General features: G+C 44.7%; 1 protein-coding gene across 1 annotated transcript in view; it reads left to right on the top strand.

The window, feature by feature from the left end:
• Window positions 1–27,918, top strand: part of SGPP2 (sphingosine-1-phosphate phosphatase 2) — a 36,960-nt gene that overhangs the window by 5,105 nt on the left and 3,937 nt on the right. The window contains exons 2-4 of the mRNA XM_064666547.1: window positions 9,340–9,498; window positions 20,247–20,426; window positions 22,903–22,992. Of these exons, the coding sequence (XP_064522617.1) occupies window positions 9,340–9,498; window positions 20,247–20,426; window positions 22,903–22,992 (429 nt within the window). The remainder of the gene's footprint in view (window positions 1–9,339; window positions 9,499–20,246; window positions 20,427–22,902; window positions 22,993–27,918) is intronic.

The raw sequence follows: 27,918 nt of genomic DNA, 5'->3' as shown, positions 1-27,918 counted from the left end.
ACTAAATGTAAAAATAAAAATAAAAATGTTTAATTCTTCCTTTTGAAGACAATTGGCAGCTGCAAACTGGATTCTGGCACACAGGAAGCTGAGTGGTCACTCTATAACCCCAGGCCAGGTTGTTATCCCCTTTGCAGCTCACTCCACTGGACAGAATTATAAATACTTATGTTAACCAGCTTAATTAGGTGTATTGCCTTCCATGTTTCCCATTGCAATTTCCTCTTGCAAAGGGAGAGCATTGGGGTACTTTATTTTACAGAAGGCAGTGTCAGACACCTCTATTGTGCCACGAGAGCAAATATTGAGTGTTTGCAGGGAAGGGGCTCAGAGGAGTTGGCAGTGAGGAGCCTGTTCTCTGAAAAATATAAGGCCTATCCACCAGGATGTATGGCATGAAGGAGAGAACAGAGTAAGCAAAATACTATATGAAGGGTCTGGGGAGGAGGAGGGGAGGTCCTTATAGAAGGGCAGCTGTGATGCCCTTCACTTGGACCTGTGAAGTGCCAGGGTGAATATTGAACTGGCACAGACTGAAGGATTAAGCCTTGCAAACACCTGCCAAATAGTGCCAACAGTGCTCTGCTGGCTCATGGAGGCTCCTGGAGTGCTGAGGGGGCTTCAGCCACAGAGTCCCTTGTTCAGCAGGGTAGGAGATCCAGGCCTTGAAGCAGCAGAAGAGATCCTTGAAGCTGCACTTGATGGCAACATGAGGTTACATGTTGGTCTCCCTGTGTGTTTCTGCATTGGAAACAGAGCTGACACTGGCATGGCCTGCACTTATTGCAACTAATAATGAGGCAGCAAGTGAATTGAGAACATCTTATCTACAGCTCTCCTCCCCGGGGGCGGGCTGGCTGCTGAGGTGTCCTCCAATATGCCTCTCCACAGCCACAGCTGCAATTTGAACATATATCCCTTCCCTCTTACAGTGGTATGGGTACATCTGGCTGGGAATTGCATATTTGTGATGATACTTAGCCCTAAGCCCTTTTAAGTACTACCTTAGGAAACTGCTCTTTGACTTGAAATCTTGAGCTCTCTGCAGGGGAAGCAGTCATTTCACCCTGCAGTGCCTGATTATAAGAGATTAAAAAAATAATAGTTTAGTTTTCTGAAAATGGTAAATGTTTCTCTGCCCATTTATCTTCCAGAAGCCTTACTGCTCCATGCCTCTCAGGGTAGACCTCTGCTGTGGAACCAATCTTTGTGCAAAAGTAACTGACTGCGATCTTGGTGCTGCTGGGTAGAAATATGTGACTAATCTGTGGTGTCCAGCTTCCAGGATATGTTTAATTTCTAAAACAAAATCTTAAGATGAGAACAAGCTTTTTGCTCTGAGAAGAAACATAACAGTGAAGTGCTGGTTCTCCATGGCCACTGGCCATTCACACATGTTTCTGTTGGGTTAGGTCAGGTTAAGCTTCTGTTGAGGAGCTCCCATCAGCTGGGAGCTCCTCAAACCTGGTGTGCTGGGGGAAAAGTAATAGAGGGGCTTCCCATTCCTCCTCCCCTATATCTCTGAGAACACCCTGGCTATTTAGCAGCCATGCAGGTCCTAGTAATGCTCTGACTCATGTGTTTTTGGCAGGAAGTCAAAACTAAGAGGTGGTGGTGCTTGCAGGGAGCTGGTGTGTAGGCAGGGTGGCCATCTAATGCTGTGCAGATTGAAAACTGCTGTTTTGTGACACATCCTTCTTCTATCCAAAAACAGTTTTAGTAACACTCTGCCTTTGCAGAGATGAAGTACAGTTATGTTTCAGAGGAATTTGATATCTGCTTTGAAGTTGGAATGCCCATCTTTCTGAACTGCCTGTAATTTTCTTTCTCTGGCTTTTAACTCATGTGTTTTCCTCCCTCTGTCCACAGACACAAATGCTACCTAGCCCTTAAAATAACTTCCTCAGACATTTCCAGGTGTGGACCCTATGTTGCACCTCTCAAAATTGCAGTCTAATTCTCATAAATTAAAATGCAATTAAATAAACCTGTTCTTCCACTGTAAAACAGGGAGGAAGGAAGCCTTTTCCTTCTGCCCTTCCCTCTCCTGCCTCCCTTTTGCCCTGTTGTTTTGATATTGCACAAATTGGCCAGTTCTTCCTGGAATGTGGGAGGATGCTGAAGTGCATGGGAAACTCACCCACTACTTCTGTCATGGCACTTGAAACCGTGTCAATCTGCCCAACCTCTGGCTGGCAAAGCAGGGCTGAGGGGATGCAGGAGGTGAGCTCATCAAGAAGGAGATGCACACAGCCCTACCTACGCTGTTGTTGTGCAGCTTTCTTGGCAGGAAACTGCTGCCAACACACATCAGTGATTGAAAACAAAAGAGTAAGAACTGGACATCGGGGGTGTCACTCGAGCAACTGGAATGGCCGTGAGAGGAACAACTTGCCATAAAGAGCATGCAAGGAAGCACACACAAAGACCTTACCCTCTGTGTCAGAGAGGTGTGTATAGGTGTGTGCTCAAAACTCTGAAGATCATGGTGGAAGGTAGACCTTTTTGGATTCCTCAAAATTGTACCAGAAGAAAAGGAGGGAAGCATGATTCTGATCTCACGAGACCACTGTGTGGAGAAGATCAGAACATCTCCCTTTTTTACTAGCAACTGGCAAAAGCTCCAAAGTATATGAGCTAGCAGGTTTGAGGGTTGCACTTGATGACCTTTAAAGGTCCCTTCCAACCCAAACTGTTCTGGTTCCCTGAACCATGGTTGTCAACTCTCCAGGTATTGGCTAAGAAAGAAGCTGCATGGTCTGCAAGTTTGAGTGCCACAAAGGACACCTTTTGATGGAAAACAATGAGAGTCTCTTCAGAATAGGCTTCATATCTATGTGGAAATAACTAGTTGGAAACTTGATTGTGAGAGATGTGCTGCTTGTGAGATGAATTTAGAAGAAACTGCAGTCAGGCTGGAGGATGAGAATGGAAGTCAAATAGTCTTGTCAAGCTGAAGGTGTGTTTGAAAATCGGCTTCTGTTCAATAGGTGCAGATACTTATTGAAGAAGCAGTTGTAATGGATACTCAACTGCAGAATGGAAAACAGTAGACTTGGTAGTGATTTCATGGAGGAAAAGAAGTGGGTAGAGGAGATCACAGGTTGGGCATGGTTCAGTGGTGGCATGCCTCTGAAAACCACCCTCAAAATGAATGAAATTCTGCGGGAGTGTTTCTTCAGCATTACTGCACCATGTCTGATGTTTGGGCTCTGAAATTCAAGACAGGCATGTTAAGTGCTGTGTCTGGAAAATGCTAAGTATCTTCTGGACGAATTACCAGGTGATTAAGCAGTGGAAGAGAGGACAGTTGTGTCCTTTCTGAATGCTTGTGCAACCTTCTCCTGTGTAAGCTTTAAGAGAGGGGAAACAATTTTTTCCTTGTCTGCAGCAGATACTGAAATTTAAACCTATGACTATTTTATTAAGAAAGTTTCAGGCTAGGTGGCAGGAGAGCAGACTACTTGGAGATTGCCTGGAGAAGCAATGGAGCCTCCACCACTGGTGTCAGTAAAGACAGGTTAGACAAATTTTAGATGAACTTCCATCAGAGTGATGAGAGTGTAAGCTGTCCATCCTTGGCGGACAAGCTGGACTAGGCTTGGTTTAGGCTGTCTTTTAGGAAGCCCAAGGCTGTCCTTCCAGTGACTTGCAGGTCCTTCATAAGCAATCTCACTCTTGTAACCATGCCCCTATGCATCTGAAAGACTTCTGGGGTTTTCTTTGTTTCTTTAAGAAGGCTTTCTTTTAGAAAGACAACATAATCAATTTTTTCCTTCACTGATTCTTCCTATTAACTGACTGAACAAATGCTCTGTCAACTCTAATCTTATGTTATTCCCTTTACATTTAAATTACTTGGCAGATTCTGTTACTTCTATGTGTTCTTCCAACTGAATGAAGGAGGCTAATAGTGTTACCTCAAAAGCATGATACAGAAATAAAACCTATAATTCAGTCTACCTCCCAAGTACTAATTGGAGTGGAAGGAGTTATAATCTGAAGTTTAAAAAATTAACTCTTCACACATAAACTGAGCTATTTTAACTGTGTGCTGAACCCATTCCAGCTTCAGTGTGCTGGGTGTGTGTTGACTGTGCAGGTGTGTGTGTCTGTCTCAGCTACACCATCCTTTACAGACTGAAGCGGAAATTTCGGATGAAGATGTACTGATGTCAAATGTGGTGAATGGTGTGAGAGATTGATTGGGTGACCATGGTGCCCAGTGGGACAGTTGGAAGACCTGGATGCTCATGTCCTCTTTACTACTAGACTGGTCTCAGGCTTTGGTCTGGCAAAGCATAGCCCCTTTCAGCCTGACAGCTTCCAGCCATCCCTGGTGCCATTTGCAGCACTGCTCTGTTATGGTACCTTTGCTTCAGAGCTTTAGGTAATGGCCTTTTTTAGTGCTTTGAATGAATTAAGAAATGTTACTGGGATTCTGCCTGGTTTTTAGGCTCCCCACTTGTTCTTTGTCTGAGGTGACTGAAAGTGCTCTGTGACTCTCTGGCTTGAAGCTGATGTGTTGTTACTTCTCATGCAGTGATTGTCTTTGCTTCTGCATCAGCTGATGGTCCCAGACCACATGTCCCTGTAATTGCTGGGAGCTGGACGTTGCCTCTCTGTGTACTACTCAACAAGCACTTGCTGCAAACAGCAGAGCTGGACTGAACTTTATGGCATTTTCTTGTGATTTCTGTTTGTCTCAGTCTCCACATTTCTGAGGTTTCATTAGCTCTAGGTGTCCTTCCTTCAATAAGAACAGTATGCAGACTGCACAACTATTGCTCACTGGCTGCCTCACATTCTGTAGAGGGTAAAAAATGAATTACTTGTTTAAAAGTGGTTGAACAGAGTGGGAAGCTGCACATATGTATGAGTTTGGTTAGGTGCGTTCTTCATGCCTTGGGGCTTCCTGTGCTATGGCCCTCCCCACCACTGTCTTCCTGATGTCTTTGCAATTCCTTCCATCTGTCTGTAACCCTCCTTTGCTGGCTTCTCCCTCACCTCACCATGGGTGCTCTGCCCCCAGCCCCTCCCTGTGAGGGGCTTGTGGCCACATCAGGATCTCCCACTTGGGCACAGCGCCTGTCTCGTGGCCACCCTGTTCTTTCCTCTTGGAGCAGTGAGTTCCAGTGTTGCTGCTCCCAGGGAAGGTGAATGCATAGGTCCTGGAGTGTTACTGAGTGCTCTCAGCTGCTTGTTGGATCTTCAGGAAACTCTGAATGTGTTTGACATTGAGATGGATGGAAGAGCTGAAGCTTTTGATAATCATGGTTTTTGCTTTTTCTCATTTTCCAAAATCTAATCACCAATATCTAATTTTTTGTTGTGACTTGATAGGTTTCTTTTATTAACTGTTAGTAAACATAGAAGCTGATGTAAGACTGACTGTTTCTACAGAAGACTGGAGTACAGAATTTTTTTTCCCACTGCTTACAGTGGGAAGGCAGACAGCACTGCCCTTTGGGGCTGAATTGTCTGTTTTACACTTTCTTTATGTGCAGCAACATCTAGATTAGAATTTTTGGCTTTTCCCCTTGTTCCTGCTTTCTGGTGGCTTCTCTAAATTTTGTACCTATTTTTTTTTACTGCAGTAAATAAATCACTTAAATGATAAATATTGCAATGCATTAACTACGGACTTTGGGAGGGAAATCGCTGATCTTCTGCAAGGCAATTCTGTTGGAAGGGGAAGCAAGGGACTTCAAGAACTTCAATTAAACATGTACATCTTCTAAAAGATCCAAAGTAATTGAGAGCTGAGAACAGTGTTGGTTAATTGTATCTCTGGGTCAGACTCTGAGCCTTGGAAGTCTGATGCTGCAAAGCTTGTCTCTAGAGACAGGGCAAGATAAGCCAGGGCCTGTTTAGATCTCTGACAAGAGATATCCCACAGGAATTGCAGGAGCAGTATCTTTACACAGCTACTATTTTTTTGTCTTGTGGGGTTATAGCTCTGCCTAAAAATACGTGTTCTGTTAGTGGTGCAGTTGCTGTTCCCTCACTTCAGCTTTGAAGGCTAAATGTTACATGTGAACATCCTTTTAAAACGATGGATTCCTCCTATGCTGTGTCATCGTCTGTTATTGTATCTCCAGAGTCACCATGGTGTTGGTTTGCCCTGCTCTGCTGGCCCCGTCATTACTGCTCTGTAGGAATGTTTTGGGGATGCTCCAGGGAGGTTGGGTGGGTGCTGTGGCACAGGCTTTGCACTCAAGGGCCCTGAGATAAGGCAGCACCTGGTGTGGGTGACCCACTCAAGTGCAGAGACTGCCAAAGTGGGATGACCTTCAATAGCCATTTTCCATGACAATACTTCAGGTGAGTAGTTAATTTACAGAGACTCACCATTCATGAGAGTTTCTTATATTCTGAGCAGTCAAGGATTTTAAAAAGTAGATACTTTACAGTTGATGAGAAGAGTCACTTGTGGGAAATTACGTGTCTCTGCATCTGCAAATGTCATGGCTTATAGCATCTTGCTTCTGAAATGCTCTAGAATTCTGATTTTATATACAGCCTTAATTACTGCCCATTATTAAAACCCCTCTGGTCCAGACCAAATAGCAGTGGAGATGCATGAAAGGGCTGACTCACTGAAAGGGCTTCAGGGATTGTGAAAGGCATCAGGTCACTTCAGTACGTTAAGAATAACCAAGTCTAAAGATCAGAGTTACTTAAAATTAGAGATTGGATAAACTTCTGAGAATGTTAGAATATGCTAAATGTTCACATGAACAATTGCAATCACTTTTCCTGCACTGGGGTTAGGATGAGAATAAAAAGGGAAGACACTTCTCAAAGCACAGCAGTCTTTGCTTTCTGCAGGAATAGTGTGTATTAATAGTGAACATGAGCTAACTGCTGTCTGAAGGTGCATGGAGCAGGTTTGCTGTACTTACAATGCTTTAGGATCACAATGAGTGCAAACATCAGCTTTTTATTACCATGCACTACCGAACATCAAGTGGTGATAGAGTGCATGTCTGACATGTGGCTGTTAGCACTGTGGGTCACAGACAGACTCTGTTTGTCCCCTGCCACGCACTGGCTGTGCACAACTGCTGGTGTAGAGTTAAAAAAAGAAAGTGTTAAAAACCCAAGCAAACAAAAAATCCCAAACAAGTATGTGTAGGGGGTGATTTCTGATAGGAAAGGAGAAAGAAAAAGAAAGGTTGTAAAAATCACGTGGAAGGACTTGGCCCTACCTTCTACCTGGAAATACTTTTTTAACTCCAGATTTCTTTTAGAACTTGAAAAACTATTGCCCACAAGACAGCTATTGGAATTGGAAAATTTTATCCCTCATCTCATGAGGTTCCAAATACAAAAGCATTACCTTAGGGATATATCTGATCATCTTGAGCTAAAGCACACAAGCACATCATTCCTAATACCTTGGAGGATTGATGCTTAATTGAGGAGTTAGTGATGCCAGAAGAGGGCTTTCTGTGGGGCCATGTTAAGTGTCACCAAATAAGGTTTCAGAATCTCAGACAGAAGAAGCATTGGAGTGCTAATTGCACTTGGGGTGTTTTCTAAGTGGCAGATGAGACTAGAGACACTCAGACTGATTGCTCTGTCATTTGGCCAGCCCCAGCATACTGCTGTGTTATCCTACAGGGATTCCAGTAAATCCTCTGTGACCTCTGCTACTGATAGATGGGGGAACACTCCTCTGACCCTGGCGTTTCAGACTCATCTCTTCTGTTTATTGACACAAAAATCAATTTAAGCTGTGTTTTTTCTATGATAGGTGAATGGATGCAACTTCTTTCCATCTTCCTTTTGTAGTGTCCATGCAGTTCGCCTCATCTCTGCATTAAAAGCAGATGAAGTGACTGAAACTTCTAATGGCTTTTACAATGAGTCACAATTGTATATCTAGACTCCTTAGACAATTTTTACATTTTCTTACTAGCACGTAGAATGAGAGTTTCTCTCTGGTTAATGAGTTACACAGACCACTCTGAGCATAACAGTGTTCCTGTTAGAAGAGTTTTGTTAGCTTATGTCAAAGCTGTATCTTAACTTAGTGTGTCTATGCTGAAACCTTTGTGATCCCTTCTTAGTTCTCATCTTTAGGAAGTTCTTTCATCTCATATTTACATAGGCAACCTCTATATTAATTTTTTGGAGGGAGATGGAATGGGACTAGCCTGGCTCCTTTGCTCCTTCCCCAAATCAAAAATTCTCTTCATATACATTTGTGTGTGTATATATGTGTGTGTATATATATCCTTCTTTTTCCTTAAGTGTACAGGTATTCCTATAAAATGTGATTGACTTGTATGTTGCTCCTGCTGACAGGATGTGAGGGTTCTTAGTGGTGTCCTAGTCCCAAATGGCAGCAGCAAACCTTTTCTAGACACTTTGGACAAGTGAACAAAGTCATGGACTTAGCAATGAGTGCTGTTCTGTGGCTTCCCGGCCCTGGAGGGCTGGGTGTCACCTTTTAGAAGAGAGAATACAAACGTGTTAGGTGGGGTACATCTTATGAAATCATCCAGTTGCCAAATCCAGAGATTGAATGAAATATCTAGCTTAATAAAATGAATAAATAAAGTGCTAAAGTGTCACTGATTGCAATGTATCTGCTGGTAATGTTTAAAGAGACAACCTGGTGGTTGTTACTTAAAAATTTCACAGAAGTGAAAATCTGGTGGTGACAGGGGCAGCTCCTCTCTCTGCCCACTCACAGCCTTGTTTTCCCCTGGATCTGCTCGTGCAGCTGCAATTGCTGAGCCCAGTTCCATGTAAAAGCTGTAGTTTACAGCTGTGGCATCTCAGCGTGGGGTGACTCCCTGAGCATCCTGCCATGGGCAGCATGGGATGGGAGGCACATGGAGAGCCTGGTGTTGAGGGCAGTGCTGGGGCTGCTGCTGTCAGTGGACCTGGCAGCAAATTTCTCATACTAGCAGGGTCAACTTTGCCTGCTATAATGAGGCAAATCCTAAATGAAGTGGTTTGCTAATTGCAGTTTATGTTTTTCATCTCAACAGTGAAAACAATGGTGGCTTTGTCTACAGATGTAAAAACTTAGCACATCAGTACTCTTTTCTGACAAACTCTTTATTACCCTCGAGGAAGAGCTGATCCCTTCTCTTGAAAGTTTCTGTCAGTTTAATTAGCCTGAATAGATTTCTGCTCTGCAGGAAACGTAGTTGAGCTATCATTATAGTCTTCATTTTAGTATAAAAGTTGAACTTCATTTCTTTACACTTTTTATAACAAGTTGTTTAGTTTAAGGTCTGGGAACTGTAGCAGTTAAAGTATCTTAAATGTTTGCTGTGATTTTCTAATTCATTAAAACTTTGCAAAATTCTCCTTTTCCAGGGCTGCACACAGAAGTATATTGTGAAGAACTACTTCTACTACTACTTGTTCAGGTTTTCAGCTGCTTTGGGTGAAGAGATATTTTATATCACTTTCCTTCCATTTACCTACTGGAATATTGACCACTCCGTATCTAGAAGAATGATAATTGTTTGGTCTGTAAGTATTTCTATGATTAATTTAAATGTTGATTCTGTATCTACAGCAAATGAATATTTAAGAATAACCCTTTGAACAAACAAAATCCCTTCAAAGAAAAGAAGCACTGACACTATTTATACATAACTCGTGTGTTCAGGAATCAGAGGCATTGTGATGCTGAGAGAGGAGCTGACAGGCATTAGCTGACATGGGGTGTCTGTTCATCCCTGCCACATCTTGGACTGACTTATTTTTTTTCCAGCCCAATCACAGATTCAGCTGCTGATAGGGTTTACATAGAACAGTTGGGAAAACACTTCCTTCCCAATGTGTCATAGTATTTTAATGATAATTTTTCATCACTTTGGGAAATCTTTCTCTTATTCTAATTTCTTCTGCATAACTTATTGCATAGTTCTTGCTTGACTGAAATTACTATAAACTTGATAGTAAGGGGATGTGCAGACTGCAGTGGGATAAGCAGTAATTTGAGGGGGGGGAAATCAGATTATCTGTTGAAGACTAAGACTTAAAAGCATTGATTTTTTTTGTTAATACGAGAGCATTCTCAAATTAACTGGTTTCTGCATTGATTCAGCCTTCACAAGTGTGGTTTGTGGGTATCCAGGGTATCCAGAATAATGTATTTCCATTCTGGCACTGAAAAAACAGTAGATAACCAGGCACTTGAGGCTGAGATTGGCTGTTTTGTCACTGACATTGCTCATTTTGGTATTGATCAGATCTTTGCTGCTCAAATTTTAGAACAAGGAAGGGAGGTAAGTGAGCACCTCTGGCAGATGGCAGGACCATGGAGGTTTAGCTGTCAATTGATCTAAGAAATTGAAGTTTGGTAAAAACTTGGGTTTGATAGCTAGCTTTTTTTCTTTACAGTGAAGCTTCTCTGTGATTTGGTCAATTCTGTTTAATAATATTCTGTCTTTTGACCAAATAATATGATAAGAAATAATAAAAACTATTTGAATTCCTAATACATTTCAAATACACTTCAAATATACACGGTCTTGGAGAGAAGGCATCAATTGCTCTGTGCCAATAACCCTAGTCAATACATTTTATAAAGAGGACATGAAAAATAACTTGCAAGTGAAATGTAGAAGTAGGTGGACACTGTATAATTAGAGCTGGGTTTTGGCCAGGAGTACACCTACTGCTTCTGGAAACATGCCACAGAAGATGAAAATTGGTAGTCACTGCCTTCTGAGTTTGCATATTGCTCAGAAAATGACTCTTTAGAGCTCCTCACATGCAGACTTGCCTTGCCTTTTTCTTGCAAGGAGTTCATCTGAGTACTGGCCAGATCCAGTCTGGTTTAAGGCCTCGTCACAGTCTAACTTCCTCGTGAGGGGAAGAGGAAGGGCAGGCACTGATCTCTTCTCTGTGGTGACAGGACCTGTGGGAATGGTCTGAAGTTGTGTCAGGGGAGGTTTAGGTTGGATATTAGAAAGAGGTTCTTCACCCAGAGGGTGGTTGGGCACTGAACAGGCTCCCCAGGGCAGTGGTCACAGCACCAAGCCTGACAGAGTTCAAGTGTTTGGACGATACCCTGAGGCACATGGTGTGATTCTTGGGTATGGTCCTGTGCAGGGCCAGGAGTTGGACTTGATGATCCTTGTGAGTCCCTTCCAAATCAGCATATTCTGTGATTCTGTAATTAGAGTATTCAAGCATGTGATATTATGATTATTAATATTATTTTTCCAGTTACTGAGGGAGTTGTGGAGTTGCACTTTATAATGAAAAGGGGAAGTTGTTTTAAATATATGGGCTTATGACAACCTGTATTTTTAAAACGTTGATTGTGTGTAATTGCAAAATGACTAAAGATGTCTGTGCAGGCCATGTGTTAATATTATGGCAAGCTCAGCTGGGTGGGTTTCTTGAAGGCTGTGAGCAGGAACTGGTATTAACAGTGCTGTAAGTGGTGCTGGTCTGTCTTACAGAATCATAGAATGGCTTGGGTTGGAAGGGACCTTAAAGATCATCTACTTCCATCCTCCCTGCCATGGGCAGGGACACCTTCCACTAGACCAGGTTGCTCAAAGCCCCATCCAGCCTGGTCTTAGTCATGTATGTGCCAGCACAATTGGTTTAGCTGCATGGGAAATGTCAAGGAGTCAGTGGGACAAAGGCGTGGTGTTAGCTAACTGGGAGGTTTTTGGTTGATAGCAGTGGAAGGTCGCCTGTCTGGTGACATGGTGGTGAGCAGAAGTGCAGACCTGCAGGCTCTCTGCAATCCAGAGTTTTGAAGAAATGCTTCTGAATGGATGATGATGATGTGGGGCTAAGAAGAGCTGTGTTAGATAAAAGTAAAAATCCAGGTAGCCTGATATCTCTGGCAACAACTGCCAGTTGAAGTCTGGGAAAAGTATGAAGGGGCAAGTGCAGCACCCAGGCATGTTCTGCAGAAGGCTCTTACCCATCAGAGGAAAGGAGTTGGTATCAAAGGGAGAGCTTTAAGGGGAAGGTAGTAGTAGTTCCCTTTAAAAGAGATGCTCAGGATGAGGAGGGGCTGTTAGTGAAGCTCTTCAGCAAGGAGTGGACCAGTGAGAGTTCCCAGTGAGAGCTGGGTACACTGGGAACATCGTAGGCAGGGATGGTGGTGACAAAGAGGGTGAGATCATCCGCCAGGAGAAGTGGGGCTGCCTGTGAGCACTGGAGAAACAGAAGGGTGCTGAGGGTGGTGCTTTGGTTTGTGCTGTTTCCAACTTAAACCTGTGAGTTTCTGCTGCAAGTTGGAAATAATGTCAGTTTGCCAGGATGAATCAGGGGAGTTTCTTCCCTTAAAAATCAAAGCAGCATTAATGCTGTTTACAAAGCTTTCCTGCCATCTTATCTGTAATATTTTATGCAGAACCAGTCACCCCCATTTGAGAAAGATGATTTCAAACTGGAGCAGGGCCAGGGATGATTAAAGAACAGACTATTTTCTGAGCAGACTGAAAACTTAGATAAGTCCCTAACAAAATGAAGTTGGAGAGAGAATGGGGCTGGCTGCAAACCGCACGGGAAAGGAGCTTCTTTAAATAAAAGTACAATCACAAGAAGAAACATGCATAAGGCAGTTCCAATGGTGTCTTTCCTCTGAGGATTCACAGTACATATGCAGGCTTTACCTTTCTGGATAGATGGAGGAAATAACTGAAACTTCTGAACAAGATGCTGGGTCAGTGCTGAAGGTACTCTGGTGTCTTTGCTTCTCTTCTCCAGAAATTTGAAATAAAAGCTCTTGAACCTGCACAGACAAAGCTTTGAAGCCTATGACTGTCGTGACTTCAACCAGGAAGTGCAGAGATGAAAAATAGCTTCACACAAACCAGGCCTCAAATGTACTTTAAATTCACTGCACATCTCAGGTCAAGAGGTGAAAGCTCACTTTGGTTTTGTTTGTTTGTTTGTTTTTTATTTTCTGCACTTCTCAGGTCTGAAAACTTTATTTTGGTGTGCAATTTCAGAGGTAGAGACCTGGGGAAAAAATTAGTTACAGTTACAGCATAAAACTTTAATTTATGCAATATAAATAAGAGCTGGCCAGCATGGACTTTGTTGGGGCAGGTGTGGAAGCTGTTGGCATGTGACAGTGATAAGCTGCTGACTCAGGGGTAGGCGTCAGCTCTGAAGGAAGGCAGGGTTTGGGTGCCTGGTGATGCCAGGCAGGAGTTTGCCAGGCTGTGTGTGCCCCTCTGGACTCCTTGAGCAGCACTGGGTGTAGACATTTTCAGCAAGTCTGAGAAGGTCCTGGGTCTGAGTCCATGGCAATTTAGCATCTTGCTTTTCAGAGGAACAGCCTTCTACAGATTGTCAGCACATAGCTAGGAATGATGAGCTCTGAACTCCATCTCTCAGGGTAACCAGGAGTTTCCTAACCAGCAGGAGTTTAGCTGCAATTGGGATGCCACTGACATTACCATGAGGTGCTTGAATCCCTGGACACCGCTTTGAAAACACACTTCTAAGCAAACTTTGGGTTTAACAATTCCTATGTGTTTGTTAGTTTTACTGCTTTTGCTACATTTCACCAAAACAAGCCTGGAACAGCTGATAAACATAGTCACTCAAAAGTACAGGTCTTGAAAGCATCATATATTACACTGCACAAGATCATGTAAAACTGTATTCGGGCACATAAGTAACTACATAATGTCAGAATACAAAAATAAATGGTCCCTAAAAGAAAATGTCATGTGGAAGTTGATAAAGTGTTGATTGAAATGGAATTTTGTAAGAGCTGGTAGATGTACTCCACCCCTGAAGAAAGAGTGCCAGTGAGGCTTTCACAACTGAGACCAGCTGTGAACCATTTAAGGTGAAGTTTAAATTGGCAGCCTTTTGTATTTCACTAGATCTACTAGGTATAATCATTTCCCAATTTTAGGTGTTAGATGACAAACCAGATCAACGTGACAGTACTTTTCCTGCTACCAGGAGATTGGCCCCAAATTTCCTTCTTTGAGCTCCTTATGAGATAGTCAACCCCCTTATAGTTTTTGTCCAAAGGCTTCTTTTAAAGACAGAGTGAATGTGCTAGGGTGTTAGTTGGTTGTACTTCTGGAAGCACGAGATCTTGTTCTGGTTTTGTGTTTCTGAAGCCTGAATTGAGACAAAGTCCTCCCTCCTTTTATATATATAACTTTTTCTAGGAAGCTGTCCATGCTGTCTCTCCTCTCTCCCTGTCTCCTGCTGACCCTTGCCATGACATGTGTGCTGTGATGCTTGTGGTGGGCTGGAGACCTGCCTCCTAGATTTGCTGCTCCCATCGTGGAGCTGGGACAACCCGAGTGTCTGAGCATCCCACCAGCTCAGTGTGACCTTGAATGTCCCATTGAACCTGACTAAACCCTTGGAAAATGTGTAAAGTTCCTGTGCAGCTAGCACAAAATTGATGTATTTTCTGAAAAGCAATAACCATGCTGGAAATGGCAGATCCTTGAGTTCCCACAGCCAGCTGCCCTCTCCCATAAGGCATGTGTGCCTCAAGGAGGATCCCAGCCGTTGGCATATCTGCATGCAGGGAGGTTCAGGGAGGGGATGGAGAGCAGGATAAAATCAGAGGGTGGCTTAGGGCCCCCGCAGGCTGGGGGTGCCTGGGGCTCCTCTGCTCTACAGGGCCTCCTCCACATGGGTTGCTGCCAGGGCAAAAGGCCAACAGTGCTGCTCAGTGACTTTCACGCTGTGTTTTCCTGATGCCAAACCTTAGTTCTTGGCATTGACTTGGGGGTAGAGGAGTATCTCCACAAGAACGTTCTCTTCCTTTCCCTGCTCCTCTTTCCCCATGAACCAAGGGATGCTCAAGGGACACAGTCACAGCTATTATCTGCTGCAGTGTTTCTCTGGTCACTTAAGCTTTCACTGGGGGATGCTGAGAACAGAAGCTGTGAATGGTGCAGCCTGGGTGCTTGGTTTAATTCCTGTATGGTAAATGAAAGTCATGCCTGCCTTGGCAACCACATACAGTTTTTCTTCTGCTTGACTAATCTGCAAATGCCAGTTTATTAATAGTGCATCCTTCTTTTTTTCCCTGTTGTGCTTGGTCACTCTTATCAGTGCATAATGTTATGGAAAAAAACCCCAAACAACATCATTTTCAAACTGTGAGTTTCCTTTCTGAGAAGATGACATATGCTACTGCAGGCCAGGGTTTCTAGAGCCAGGTTATAGAGTTTCTGTTTTGGAGCCAAAACAGCAGATTCAAAGTCAGGCTGCCACACTGTGAGTCTCGGGGAAGATGTCGCCAATGCTTTTTGACCCCATGTCTCCTCTTGAATTTCGTCTTGTCCTTTTAGTAGATCAATAGCATAGATAGGAGAGCTGTAAAATCAGAAGTTGAAAATAAACATGTTCTGGTTTCTCTTTGTTAGCTGAAATATTACAGAATACAAAAGAGTTGCTCCTCCTGACCTTCACATGCCTGTGGGAGGCTCAGGTGTGTCCAGCCCTGTGTGGAGGCCGTGGCAGGGGAAGGGTGATGGAGGATGTCCACACACAGCACACCTGCAGCACTGAGCCTGTTTCCTCAATCCTGCCAGACTCGGGGGCTGGGCAGCTGCCATAGGAATGTTCCACAGGGGAAATCGTGCCCTGAGGCACTGGTGCCGTGCCTCTGCATGCAGAACTGGCTTGGCTGTGTGTCTGTATGCCCTCTTGTGCATCTGCACTGTGGTGGTAAATCTGCTTGCAGCGCTCTTGCTTCCTGCCACGGGAATGCTGCCTGCAGCAACTGAGAGAGGAGTGAGGGAGAACCACTGCAAATGCCAGACAACACCTGCAGGTGAGGAAAAACCTCTTCTTAGATGATTGACTCAATACCAGAGGTATGCAAATGTCTAGGAGACAGGTCACATTATGGGACTAAAATGCTCAGAGGGAAGGGAGCAGTCTCTCACCCCAGAGGGAACTCTTGCAGATGTTGGAACAAATGAATTGGCATCTGGACCTGTGTGGATGCTAATGCCTCAAGTTTAATTCTATGATTGTTCAATAAAGCAAGATCTGTTAAAATGACAAAGGTAGATTCATCTTGTTTACTGTGATGTAAAGGCCCAGGTGAGGATATATTTTTGGAGACAGACCATATATATGACTCAGAGCAAATTAAGAGGAAGCTCTCAGGAAAAGACTACAGAGGCTGTCATGCTGCTATAGCAACTGCCAATTGCCTTCGTGTAGTAAAATGTAATGCTGCTGACCCAAAGTGGCAATAAAGCTTTGCCTTTCCTTCACCTGATACCCTGGCTTACTGTAAATGATTGTTATTGCCCTCGCACAGCACAGGCCACCCCAGCTGTACTGGTAGGCATCAGGGAGGGAAGTCTTGATTTTAAGTTGCTTACAGTATTAATAAAAAGTAATTTTGAGAGGGGAACAAGTAAGAAGTCCTTACCCAGGTGGTTTTTTTTAATTGATGCTTACATTTTTTGTAAGGATTTAACTTGGGAGACTTCAGAGTCATTTTCATTGCATTCGGAAGGCATGGATGTGTACGAGAAAAGAGCAGAAAATTCACAGGATCCAAAACTGAATAATAGTGTCTATGGGCTTGGATTTAGACTGGTGTGTCCAGCTTGCTGCCCTGGCCCATGTGTTCAGCCTGTGTGGTTATAGATGCGAGACCCTTGGGAGGGATGGCAGCTCAGGCACAGTCTGTGTCACATTCCCAGCTGAACGGGAATTGCTGAACTGGTGTGGTAGCACCTGGCAGTGCAGAAACAGAGGAGGCTTGTTCACCTCTGTTCAGATTAGGGCAGTTGTACTCTGGGTTTCAAGCATGGCTCAGTTAGCTGGGTTGCTTACTGCTTCGCTGTGGAGCAGAGTGAGATGCAGATAACACATTCCCGTGCAGTGCTGAGCAGGAGTCCTTGGGAGGAAAAGCCTGCCCTGGGCTCTCCCTCTGCCTGTGAGTGCAGCTCACAGCTTCAGCCAACGAATGGAGTGCCTGGTTTGTGCTGCACTAAGGCGAGAGCTGTGCAGCCTGAGGCCAGGGTCTCCTGGGAAGATGGTAGAGGATAGCACCATGGTGACAGGCTGTATCCCTGTGGCTTTGGAGGAAGGGACTGAGGGGATGTGCTTTACTTCCCACAGCTGGTGCTGCCATGCCCCTGTAAAGTGACTCTGCAAATGTTAAGGAGCTGACATAACTTCCTGAGGGTCCCCACCGTGTCAATGCTATGGGAGCAACTTTTCCTTGTGTATGCATGCACACACCTCAGCACAGACAGGAAGGTGGCATTTCCCTGCTATGCATGTGCATGATGGTTGCCAGTGACCCCTCCACCACAACTCTGCTCCCAGGCCACAGTCCTGCTTTTGCTATCATTTGTTTAATAAGGACTCACGCTGTAGCTCTTGTCTCAACCATAGCTTGTAGGACTGGAAAATGCAGAGGGAAAGCAGGGTCCCTGAGTGTCCCTTAACAGGGGGTCCTGTGGGAAAGTGTGGTGAGGGTCTTGGGACAAGGGCTCCTTGTGTGAACCTGTTTGGTGTTCAAGAACATCACTTCTTTCTGCCCAGGTTTGGGGCCTGGTTTTGGGTACTTTTCTCTTGTCCATCCTTGAGCTTCAGCTCCCCTCCCTCCCTGCCAGCCTTAGCAGTGCCCCTTTTTCACACATACATCTTTGAAACTTGGGTTATTTAAAAGAGCCTGTGCTAGAAATAAACACAGAAGAACAGCACTGAGAGCTGTAATACAGCACTCTAGGCAGGCAAAAAATGTCAGCAATGCAAGGAAGAAGCAAACAGAACAATTAAGCATGGAGGCATTACTTGCTTCAAGGTTTTACTCTCTGCCATGCCTACAAGAGAGCAAACAGCACCTGCTTGCTCTGTGGTCGAGGGCCTGTTCCCTCTTCTCCCCAGTGTTCAGTCTTGGGCTTGGAGATCCCTTGGGCAGAAATGTACACGGGTACAGAAAAACTTTTGGAATGGGTTTTATTTAAATCTTAGATGAGCGTGGTTTGAGTCTGGCTCCTCCAGCAGCATGTGGGGTGCAGGCAAAGCAGAGCAACACCTGTGCTGGGGGGACCTTTAGACACGGGCACTTGCCATGTTTCACCTCTTGGGGAAGCCTGCCCGTTCAGCTAGTGGGTTTACTGCGCCCACAACTGCTGCTTCTGCCAAATAATCCAGGACACTGTGTGTAAAGACACGTGCACGGTACCCAGATAAGCTAAAGGCAAAGGTCTGGTGTGTCAGAGATCAGTGCTTAGTCTGAGCATATTCTGGATTCCTCTTGGTGTTTATACGGAGGTTGTCTCACCTCTCCTCACCATCTGTACAATATGTGTTTTTAAAAAGTAGAAGGGTCAGAATTTAATCTGGGATGCCAGGAAGAAGGGTGTTGTGAGGAAGCCTGGTATTTTTGCTTACCCATACCACCTCAAGCATTCAGCCTGTTTGTCACCATCAGAGGAGTCCTAGCATAGCCTTCATTTTAGAGATGACTCATTTCCTCTCCTGTAATGCTCTTATGTACCAGCACTAATAATACTTCCACAAGTGGAAGTCATTATTACAGAGGACTGCTGATAAACTGGCTCATTCTACCTTGCCTCTCAGATGGTATCACAAACAGCAGCCTCAATGTTTTATGTTCTGCTGGAGAGAGTAATTTTGCTTTCTACCCCAGAATTTAATTAACTTCCAAAGATGTGCCTGCATCCATTTGGAAACTGGTAGCATTAACCAAATAAACCCACACAGTGTTTTCTAAAAGACATTTGTTCCTTGAGCCTTTGTTTACTGTGAACAGTCTGGGGCAGGGTCTTTGCTGTCTCCCCTGTGCCCTGTGTGTCTACAGGAGCAGCCAGGAGTGTCACACCTGGTGCTGATAGTAAGGCAGTAACGTGATTCACATGATGAGGGATAAAGGCTAAAAAGGCACCAGCAATCACTTTTCCAGGCTCTGGTGCTGGATGTAAGTCTAGCACTCCCTGCAGCATGTGTTTTGCTGTAGAGAAAAGGACATGACTTTTGGCTTTTTCCTGGTCCTGACATGTGAATCCTGAGTCCTGATGTCTTTCTTTCAATGTGAAGCCATTTTTTAAATGGTTGGTGGGAGAGAGAGAGGGATGTAATGTGGCTAGTGACAAATGTGGCACTGGATGATCGTGTTGCTGTTGTAGCATATGGCTAACACCAGCATGGGAAGGATGTTATTTTAAGACCCCTCCTTTGCTAGTGGAAGCGTGAGAAGCAGAACAGTGAGCTGTCTCACACAGCAACTGAGCTTTCATGGTAGACATCAGTTAACCTGATTTTTATATTAAAAAAAAGGAAAAAGGTTTGCTTTGTTTTGAAGAGTCTTCTTTGCCTATGTCTGGCTACGCTATCTAAAGGGAGTAGGCTGGAAATAGAAAGGAAATGCATCCTCCAGGGATGCACCAGCCTGGCTGATTTTTCGCAGTCCTTGCTGGATGCTGAGAGCCTGCTGCTAAGGAGCAGAGGATGTCGACACAGTGGGTGCCCTGGGCATGGCTGGATGAGCTGCACCTCTTAGGGATGCTGGCCATCCTTGCCTCTGCTTCTGTTGCTGAACTGAGAGTGCAACATTTCCCCCCAAAAATAGTGTTGCTCTGCTTGGGAGCTAATTAATGGAGTCTTTGCTTAAACCTCTGGGGTCCCAAACAGGGAACAAAAGCCTTTTACTGTGGAGTTAGGCAGGAGAACTGGTACTTCATGTTGCTTGTCCAGTTCTCCCTCTGCTGCCTCACCAGGGATGCTGAGGTTGTAATTTAATAACCACACGGGTGGTGCATCCCAGAGGGTTTCCTGCAGCACCTCATGCAGTGGGTGGAGTGGGAGCTGCTGGGAATGGGGGAGCTGGTGCTGCACGCAGCTGGGAGGGACATGGCTGGGCAAGGCAGTGATTCAAAGATGGTGGTGGGAAAATTTCTCTTATAGCTGTTTTCTTTGAAGGAGAGGGGGTGTGAGGGATAGGGAAGGAACTTAAACTTCTCTGGCATGGGGTGGGAGCCAGCTGTCTGTCTCACACTGTCCTGTATTGCTGCATCTCGTCAGCCAACCCTCCTTTTGGTCCCACTTCTGATCAGGTTACCACACGGTGCAGTAAAACCACTGCTTTCTTCGCTGACTAAGCTAATGGCAACCCCTTTAATAATTCAGGGGATAAATTCTGCACTTGGAGGGGTGGATTTTGCAGGAAAAAGCACAGAAATACAGGTGGTTGTTGGGTGGGTTGCATGGGGGTTGCCTGTGCTGACTGACAGCCCTGTGGCCTTTCCTGTCCCCAGATAGTGATGTACATAGGCCAGGTCTCCAAGGACATCCTGAAGTGGCCTCGGCCTCTCTCACCACCTGTCGTCAAGCTGGAAATGAGGACGAACGCAGAGTATGGGATGCCTTCCACCCACGCCATGGCAGCCACAGCCATCTCCTTCTCCTTTTTCATTGCAACCATGAACCAGTACAAGGTAGGGGGTACAAAAAGAAAGGAAGGAAAAGAAAATATATGTCTTTAAAAAAGCATGTGTCTGCTTCCAGCAAGCTACACAAAGCTGGCATATCCAAAGCTGTTGCCGCTCCCAGAGGAGCTCTGTATTTATTTTCACAGATGTGTATGTATTCCTTCCTGTGGTTGCCTGTAGCTGGCCAATAATAGACACAAAAAGAAACTCAGTGGAAATCTCCTTTCTTTAGCATGAACTGTGGGCAGGCTGCACTGCCCTGCCATGGTTTGGTGAGTTCACTGTGCTTTCTCACATGGGGTGACCGTGGAGGGAAGGTGCGCAATGCCAGCATTTTGTGCTCATCCCATGCCCGCCAAGTCACTGCTGTATGTCAGGACAGGCCAGCTCCCAGGGAGACCAAGGAGCTCTGTGTCACCTGTTTTTTGTATGAGAGGAAAAGCATCCTTGGAAATCCCCTGGCTCTAACATATGTTAGACTAACAGCATACAACATGATTTGAGAGCCTGTTTGCCAGAGAAGTAACAGCAATTTCACTGCACTGGAGCTGTAGGCTGCTTGGGGATTTTTCATCATTATTTTCCCTCATTATCTTTCTAAAAGGTTTATTTACTAGAAACTCATTTCTCCATGATGATTATTTTCGTTTCATTTTATGAATCCAAGCATGCATTTCCTGTACTCTAGCAATAATAACTTCCTGGCTGCATTGTACTTAAGCATGTTTCTCAGCCCTCTCAAGTGTATTTCAAGGATAAATCCACATAGCCAAGAGGGCTTGCAGTACAGCCAGGGGGGTCTTGTTGTCACAGTGTCCCTGGGTGTCCCCCCTGCAGTGCCAGTCCTGTGCAGGGAGAAAGGTGGCCACTGTTCACTGCATCCTGGGACTCCAGCTCGTAGCAATGGGAACCTCTGAGTTACACTGAGATCTCTGAGATAATTTAACTTCCAGACCCCTCTGGTCCCAGCTGTGAAGTAGCAGGCTTTTCTCCTGCCCACAGCATGGGGACAAGCGAGCAGGTCAGTTGTACCCAAAGCTCTGCTGCCAGCCCCCTGCTCCCTGATCACTATGTGGTAACTGATCAGAACAGCTTGACAGTGGGATGGGGACAGGAAGCCATAAGATGGGATATTTGTCATCCTTGGAAGACCAGATCCATCCTATGTGTCAGAGCTGCCAAGAAGACCTGGTCCAGCAGCACCTTCTCCTCCTCTTTAATCAACAAGTGACCACTGGGACACGCAGCTCTTCACAGGCTGCCTGGCACTTCTTGGAAGCTGCCATGAAACAATAAAACTGCTGTCAAATAATTAAATGATTTAATTGCCTCTATTAGGACAGAAAAATCTTCCAGAACATTATGCTGCTATCTTCTCAAGCTGCCCTAAATATCAATTACTAATCTGGACTAGCTCCCAGGCTGCTCGCTTAGGGGGGAGTAAAGTGGGTGTAAATCCTCTGAAGGCTTAGAGAAGCGAGGAAAAGTAGTGTTTTATGAACTGGGAGTGACATCTGCAGCTGGGTCTGGGCTCTCTATTTGGTGGTTAGAATATGCTGGGTGAAAGGGTCAGAAGAGAGTTGTTATGCTTAAAATTTCCACAGATGCATTTTTGCTTTGACCTGTGGCCACCCTGGTGAGTTGGCAGCCTCTGGCAGAAGATGGAGACTTTGTGTCAAATTGGGTGAATTAATTTCATTTATTTGTATTTTGAGTTGGTTTATTTTTTACAGAAAAATCTCCTTTTTGGACTGAAAGGAACCCAGCAGCCCACTCGGTTTCAGGATTTGAATGAGTGGATTAAGGGCTAATATGTTAAGTTTATTCTTTACCAAATGTAGGAGGTTTTTTTCCTTTTTAAACATTGACTTATTCAAATGCTTCTTTCCATGTTTGCAGGCAACTTGGAGAGGGAATTAAGCAAAAACAGCTTCATAAGAAGATGATTAAACTTTTAAGTGTCACGGGGAAGAGCGGTCCTGACTGCTCTAATAGCCGGATTGTGGTTTCAGCCCAGACATTGATTCTCCCCTCTCAGCCCACTGCTCGAGGACTATTGATCACACATCTGCTCAGGCTCTGGGGCTGTCACAATCCCCTTGTCTGAGCTGAGGCTGCAGTGCAACCTTGGACATCGTTACATCGTTTGTACATGCTCTGACATTTTCCTTAAGGTCTTTAGCACTAACATGCTAAAGGTAGATATTGTAAGGGAACAACTCTGCAAATGCCATCTGTTTCCCAGGATTCCCCACACTGAGACCATATTTTTGCAAAAGCAGCACCACAGGTAATGAAATGACCTTCTAGGAGGATTGCACGTTGGCTGATGTGGGGTCTTTTTTCAGGTCAGATTAATCTCTTTGGGAAAGTACAGGTCAGGAGCCACTTCCCAGCACGAGATCCTTGCAGACATCCTTAGGTCAGTCCAGCTGCTTGGTGTAATGGGTGTATTTATTTTAATTTTTTTCCCTTTTCACAGTATCCATTTGAACTCGGCCTGGCAGCAGCGTTTGTGTTTTCGACCCTGGTGTGTCTCAGCAGGCTCTACACGGGGATGCACACAGTCCTGGTAAGGATGCCCTGCACCAGCACCATGCTGGTTGTGCCTCCAGCTCTGCTTTCCTACAGCAATTCCCATCTCTCACTCTTCAAATGATGTGTGACCTGCCTTGGCCATGGCACCACAGAGATATAAAAGTTGTGCCACTGAATTTCAGGCTGTGCATGCAAAGGAGCTGTGAGGAAACCCTCAGGCTATTGCTATTTGAGTGCACAGGGGAATAATTTATAGCACTTGGGAAGCACAAGCGTGCGGAGGTTGAGGAGCCGGGTGAGGTCGGGGTGGCATCTCAATTGTAGTTCTCTATTTTGAAATTTTAATTGTGAGGAATGTACTTGGGTAACTGACGCTGATCCTTAGCTAAGCCTTTTGTGCAACAGTATCACTGTTTTCAGCGAGAAATACTCGGGGCTGATTTAGCCTGGGAGTGTCAGGGCAGGAATAGCAGGTCGGTGAGTCACAAGGGTAAACCATGGCAAGTGAGCTGCCCTTGGGGGCCTGGGGGACAGCAGGTCTCCTGTTACCATACGAGGCACCATACTTATAAAAATATTATGACAAGTTTCTTGTTTTCAGCTGGAAGGAAACTAATTCTTAAAGGACTAAGATGTGCAAATACTTTGCCTGAAAATAATAATAAAATATCTGTGACTTTATATGACAGATTTGTTGGGCACAGTTGCTTAGAGACATCAGTCCTGTTTTAGGAACAGATTTCAGTGTACCTGTGATAACACAGTAACTGGTTCCTTCCTGACAAGAGCAAACACTATTTATGTGTTATATACAGTGGTCAGGGTGGTGGTCCAGCTTCCCAAATATGGATAAAAAAATCCTGGCTACTTCCCTGCAGGAGTTTGATATGCATTGTTGGTTGCATGTGCATAAATAATTTAATCTTTTTTTACTAAGCAGTAATTATGTTTGTAATGAGACTTGGTGACTGTAAGAAAGGGAGCCCTTATGAGATTAGGGTTAGCTATAAAATATAGCTTGACCTTCCCTTTCAGGCCTAGTGGATCAAAACAATAACTTACATCGAAGCTGGAGACACCCTTTCTTGGCTAGTGACCTTAAGTCAATCAGTAAAAATTCTTTGCATACTTCTCTTGCTGGTCCATTATAATGAAAGACTCCTCTAAATTTAGATGGATTTTAGGGTAAAGAAGAAAACGTCCTTTGTGCTTTTGACATGGTAAAAAAGGGCTTTAAAATAACCAAAAAAAAGCTCCTTAGTTGACGTGGGAGCAATGCTGCCTTTCAAAAGGGCAAATGTACTTTGCTGGGGTCTTCATCCCATATGTACCATGGTGGGGATTGAGATGGGGAAAGGCCCAAGATCACAGCTGCCCAAATACAACCCCTCTCTCTGCAGCAGTGTGCCACCCACAATGACTGGTTCTGGTGCCCCACCTGCAGTGACTGGTTCTTTGGGGGAACAAGTGCAGTTCAGAGCCGTTTCCCACACTTTGAGGGATGGCTCCTGCCCTGAGCCATGTGCGATGCCACGGGGCCGAGGTGCAGCAGCTGCTCAGCCAAGCCATTGGCTGAAAGAGCCTCTGGATTTTTAACTGAGGTTTTAATACAAAGGATATAATTATGTATTAACCATCATATTTTAGTAAAGTAAGTGGATAACATGGTGGGTAACATATATCCACCAGCTTGGTGTAACTGAATTTTTCCTATCCGAGGAACAACAAGAAGAGTGACAAGGAGGGTTGCATTGTGCTTTGCTACAGCTGTAGCTTGGGTGCAGAAGCTTGTCTTCTGGAGTCTCAGCTCTACAAATCAGTTTGTATTTCAGCACTACTGGTCTCGCTTTTGAATCAAGAGTGGTCTCAGAAAGCACAGTCATGTCAGTAGAAGAGATGTTACCATTGAAGACCTTCTGGAGAGGCAGTAAGCTGGTATGAGAGCTATCTGCATCATTATAGCTGTACCAGAATGAATACTATGCTTAGGGAAAAGGGAATAAACACCCATTGCCTGGGCTGTTACTGGGAGAACATCACCCAGCCAAAGAATGGGGTGGCAGCAATGCACTTGCACTGCTTAGAGGTAAATTAGTTACAACAACCCACCTTCACCGCCTCAACACCAGAATGTCCCACGTGTGTGGAAAGGCAGGGTCATTTCTTTTAGGTCTTAGATGATGGAATATGAAGGCCTGGCAAAGAGGGAATCTGGAGTTACCTGGAAAGGCCAAAGCAAAAATTTGGACACATTTTGAAACAGTGAATCCGTAAGGTTTTAGGAGTTATTTTTATGGAACAAAAAGCAATTGGAGACAATAAGACTGGTGGTTGTTTCATTTGCCTTTTTCACCAGAGAACTGTATTTTAGAAAATATCCCTTTGCTTGCCATCTTAAAACGTTGGCCCAGTTTTTGGTCTCTGCCTCAGTGCAGTGAACAGTTTTCCTGTCTCAGCTGCTGAAGCCTGTCCCTCCAGAGCCACAGCTGATGTGGTGAGAACCTCACTGGTACTGCAGCTGCCCTGAGTTACAAGGAATAATTCCCTGTGCTGGCCAGCATTGTTTGCAGGGTATAGGGAGGAGTCAAAAGGTCGCTTTTTATGACCAAAAAGAAATGTGAAAGTTGTTTCTGTAAACAAAGTCACTTGTTTTTCCCCCAAGATACACCGATTCAGTGTTGATGCATTTACTACTGATGACACTCTGCTCAGGAGGGGGTGTTCTGGAGCCTCCACATTGCCCCTTTCCTGTGCTGTATTGCAGGTTTTTTAATAGTACCATTAATCCTGAAATTATCCTAAATATTTTAAAGCTGATCAAGAAACAACATATTCACATTACTTTACACACTGTGCAGTACAGTCCTTGGGGGGTGAAATAAAGTAACCTTTAGGAATGGGAACCAAATAAGATATTTATCTTTAGGAGACCGGGTGGAGTTTCACATTAAATGAAAACATGAAGGTAACTCAGGCAATAGGTGACCATGTACAAGACAGAATGGGAAAAGTGTGATTTTTGCTTTGATTGGCAATATCAGGGAAGGTGCTTGAGTGCCAGCATGTTTGGTGGTTTGTGCTGGTTTGATAGCCTGAGGGATTTTGTGAGTGTTTGCAATTCCAACTGTAGGTTCAGTGGGAAGAGTGTAGGAGGGTCTCACCTCCAGAAAGCTTTTTCAATCCTACACCAAACTGTGCTCTATGACATAGTGAAATAAAAAGCCAGCAAGAATGGCAGCTGGTGATGGTACTCACGGACCCTGATGACAGGCAGGGAGCATCTTGAAGCCCCCAGTCCTGCATCCCAGGCATCACCTGCAACTGGGTGTTTGCCTCTGTTGTTTTTCTGTATGTACCTGGTGCACAGCAAAACAATCTGAATGAGTGCAGCATTAGAAACTCCCCCAGTGGCCTGTTCTTAGGGTAGCAAAGCAAACTGGCAGCTCTCCACTTAAAATCCATGAGAGCGAGGCCTCGCTGGTGCTGAAAAGGGGCAGATGTTTGGTGCTATGTGGGAGCGGGGCCGAGCTGCAGAGCAGTGGGGGGACTTTTGGGGAGGTAGATGGAGCCTGTGGAGGGCTCATCTGTGCTGAGGAAGCTGGAGCATCCCAGCAGGGGATTTTAAGCTTTGCCGGTAGTACTGCACCTTGAGCAAAATTCGTGCCTGCCCTTATTTAAAAATTCCTTTATAATTGTGGGCTTGGCGAGAGGCTAATCTGTTTACACAGGCGTATAGGAAAGAATGTGCTTCCTGGGAGTGCTAACAGCAGCTCCACCCCCGGGAAAAACTCGGGTCCTGCTCCAGGGGGCACAGCAGGGAGGGTCCAGAACAGCAGCGTTTCTCGCAGAAATCGGAGCCGACCCTCCTCTTCCCATTTGCTCCTTAGTTTAACAGGCGGGGGGGAAATAATTAATTCACTGCTAAATGTCTGTATAAAGGGTTGGTCTGGAACATCTCTGTGTGTTCAAAAATTCAAAGCTGTCCATGCACACCAGGACCGAAGGAAGTCACCACAGACTGCCGTGGCTGGGTGTGTCCTGAGCTCTCCAGCAGCTTCTAGTAAGCTTTAAGCTCCTAATATATGAACAGCCCATATATTGGTGGATAGGGGTTAAAAACTGAATAAACCACTGGCCTCCAAACTTTTTTATTCAGTAACAAATTTTGAACATACACCACCTATACATACATATATTTACTGTGAACAACTTTGTGTATTTCCATGGCTATCCTCAAGTTATGAATGAGAGAATAAATGTAAGCAGAAATTTGTATTAGGAATATGCAAAATGGCTCTTGAAGTTGCTTAAAACCAAACATGCTGTAAATCTATTGCCTGGAAGTTGTAAACAGCTGAAGTTCAGCCATACTGGAGTAATGCATTTACCAGAATACCATTAAATATTTCTGTTGTGAAAAAGTCCCCTCATTCCTGCCTAACTAAAAGTGAAGTTTGCATAAATAATTAATTTTCAGACTGTGACCAAGCATGGTAGTATTCATACTGCCATGATTTGGTGAAAAAGAAACAATCCTGAGAAGAGGGACATTTCTGTCTGTGACTAACTTCAGCTTTTGCAGTGTATTTTGTGGCTAGAGTACTAACTCTGCTGCCTCTGAGAGCAGCACAGGGAAACTTGTTTTATTGCTTTTTACCTGGCTGCTCTCATACACACAGCTTTTGTTAGGGTTACCTCCTGTCTTCTTTCCCAGCTTTGTAGCTGACAACAATCAAGTTCTTAAAGCACCTTATTTGCCTCTGTTAATAAATTAGGGTTTAACTATGTGCTTGCTTCAGGCGCTGTACTGAAAGCTGGACTTCAGTGGCTTGGGCAACAAATTCCCTCTTGATGTATTCCTGCCGGGCAGTGCCTGCCTCTTGCCAAGGCTGGCAGAAATCATGGCACACACACCACGTCCCACAGCTCTGCACTTCTCATCCCTGGAGCTTGTGTTACC

This window comes from Pseudopipra pipra, chromosome 10 (genome assembly GCF_036250125.1).
Source record: "Pseudopipra pipra isolate bDixPip1 chromosome 10, bDixPip1.hap1, whole genome shotgun sequence".
NCBI classification, from domain to species: Eukaryota; Metazoa; Chordata; class Aves; order Passeriformes; family Pipridae; genus Pseudopipra; species Pseudopipra pipra.
The sequence above is the reverse complement of the archived record's forward strand: the minus strand, read 5'-3'. Positions and strand labels throughout refer to the sequence as shown.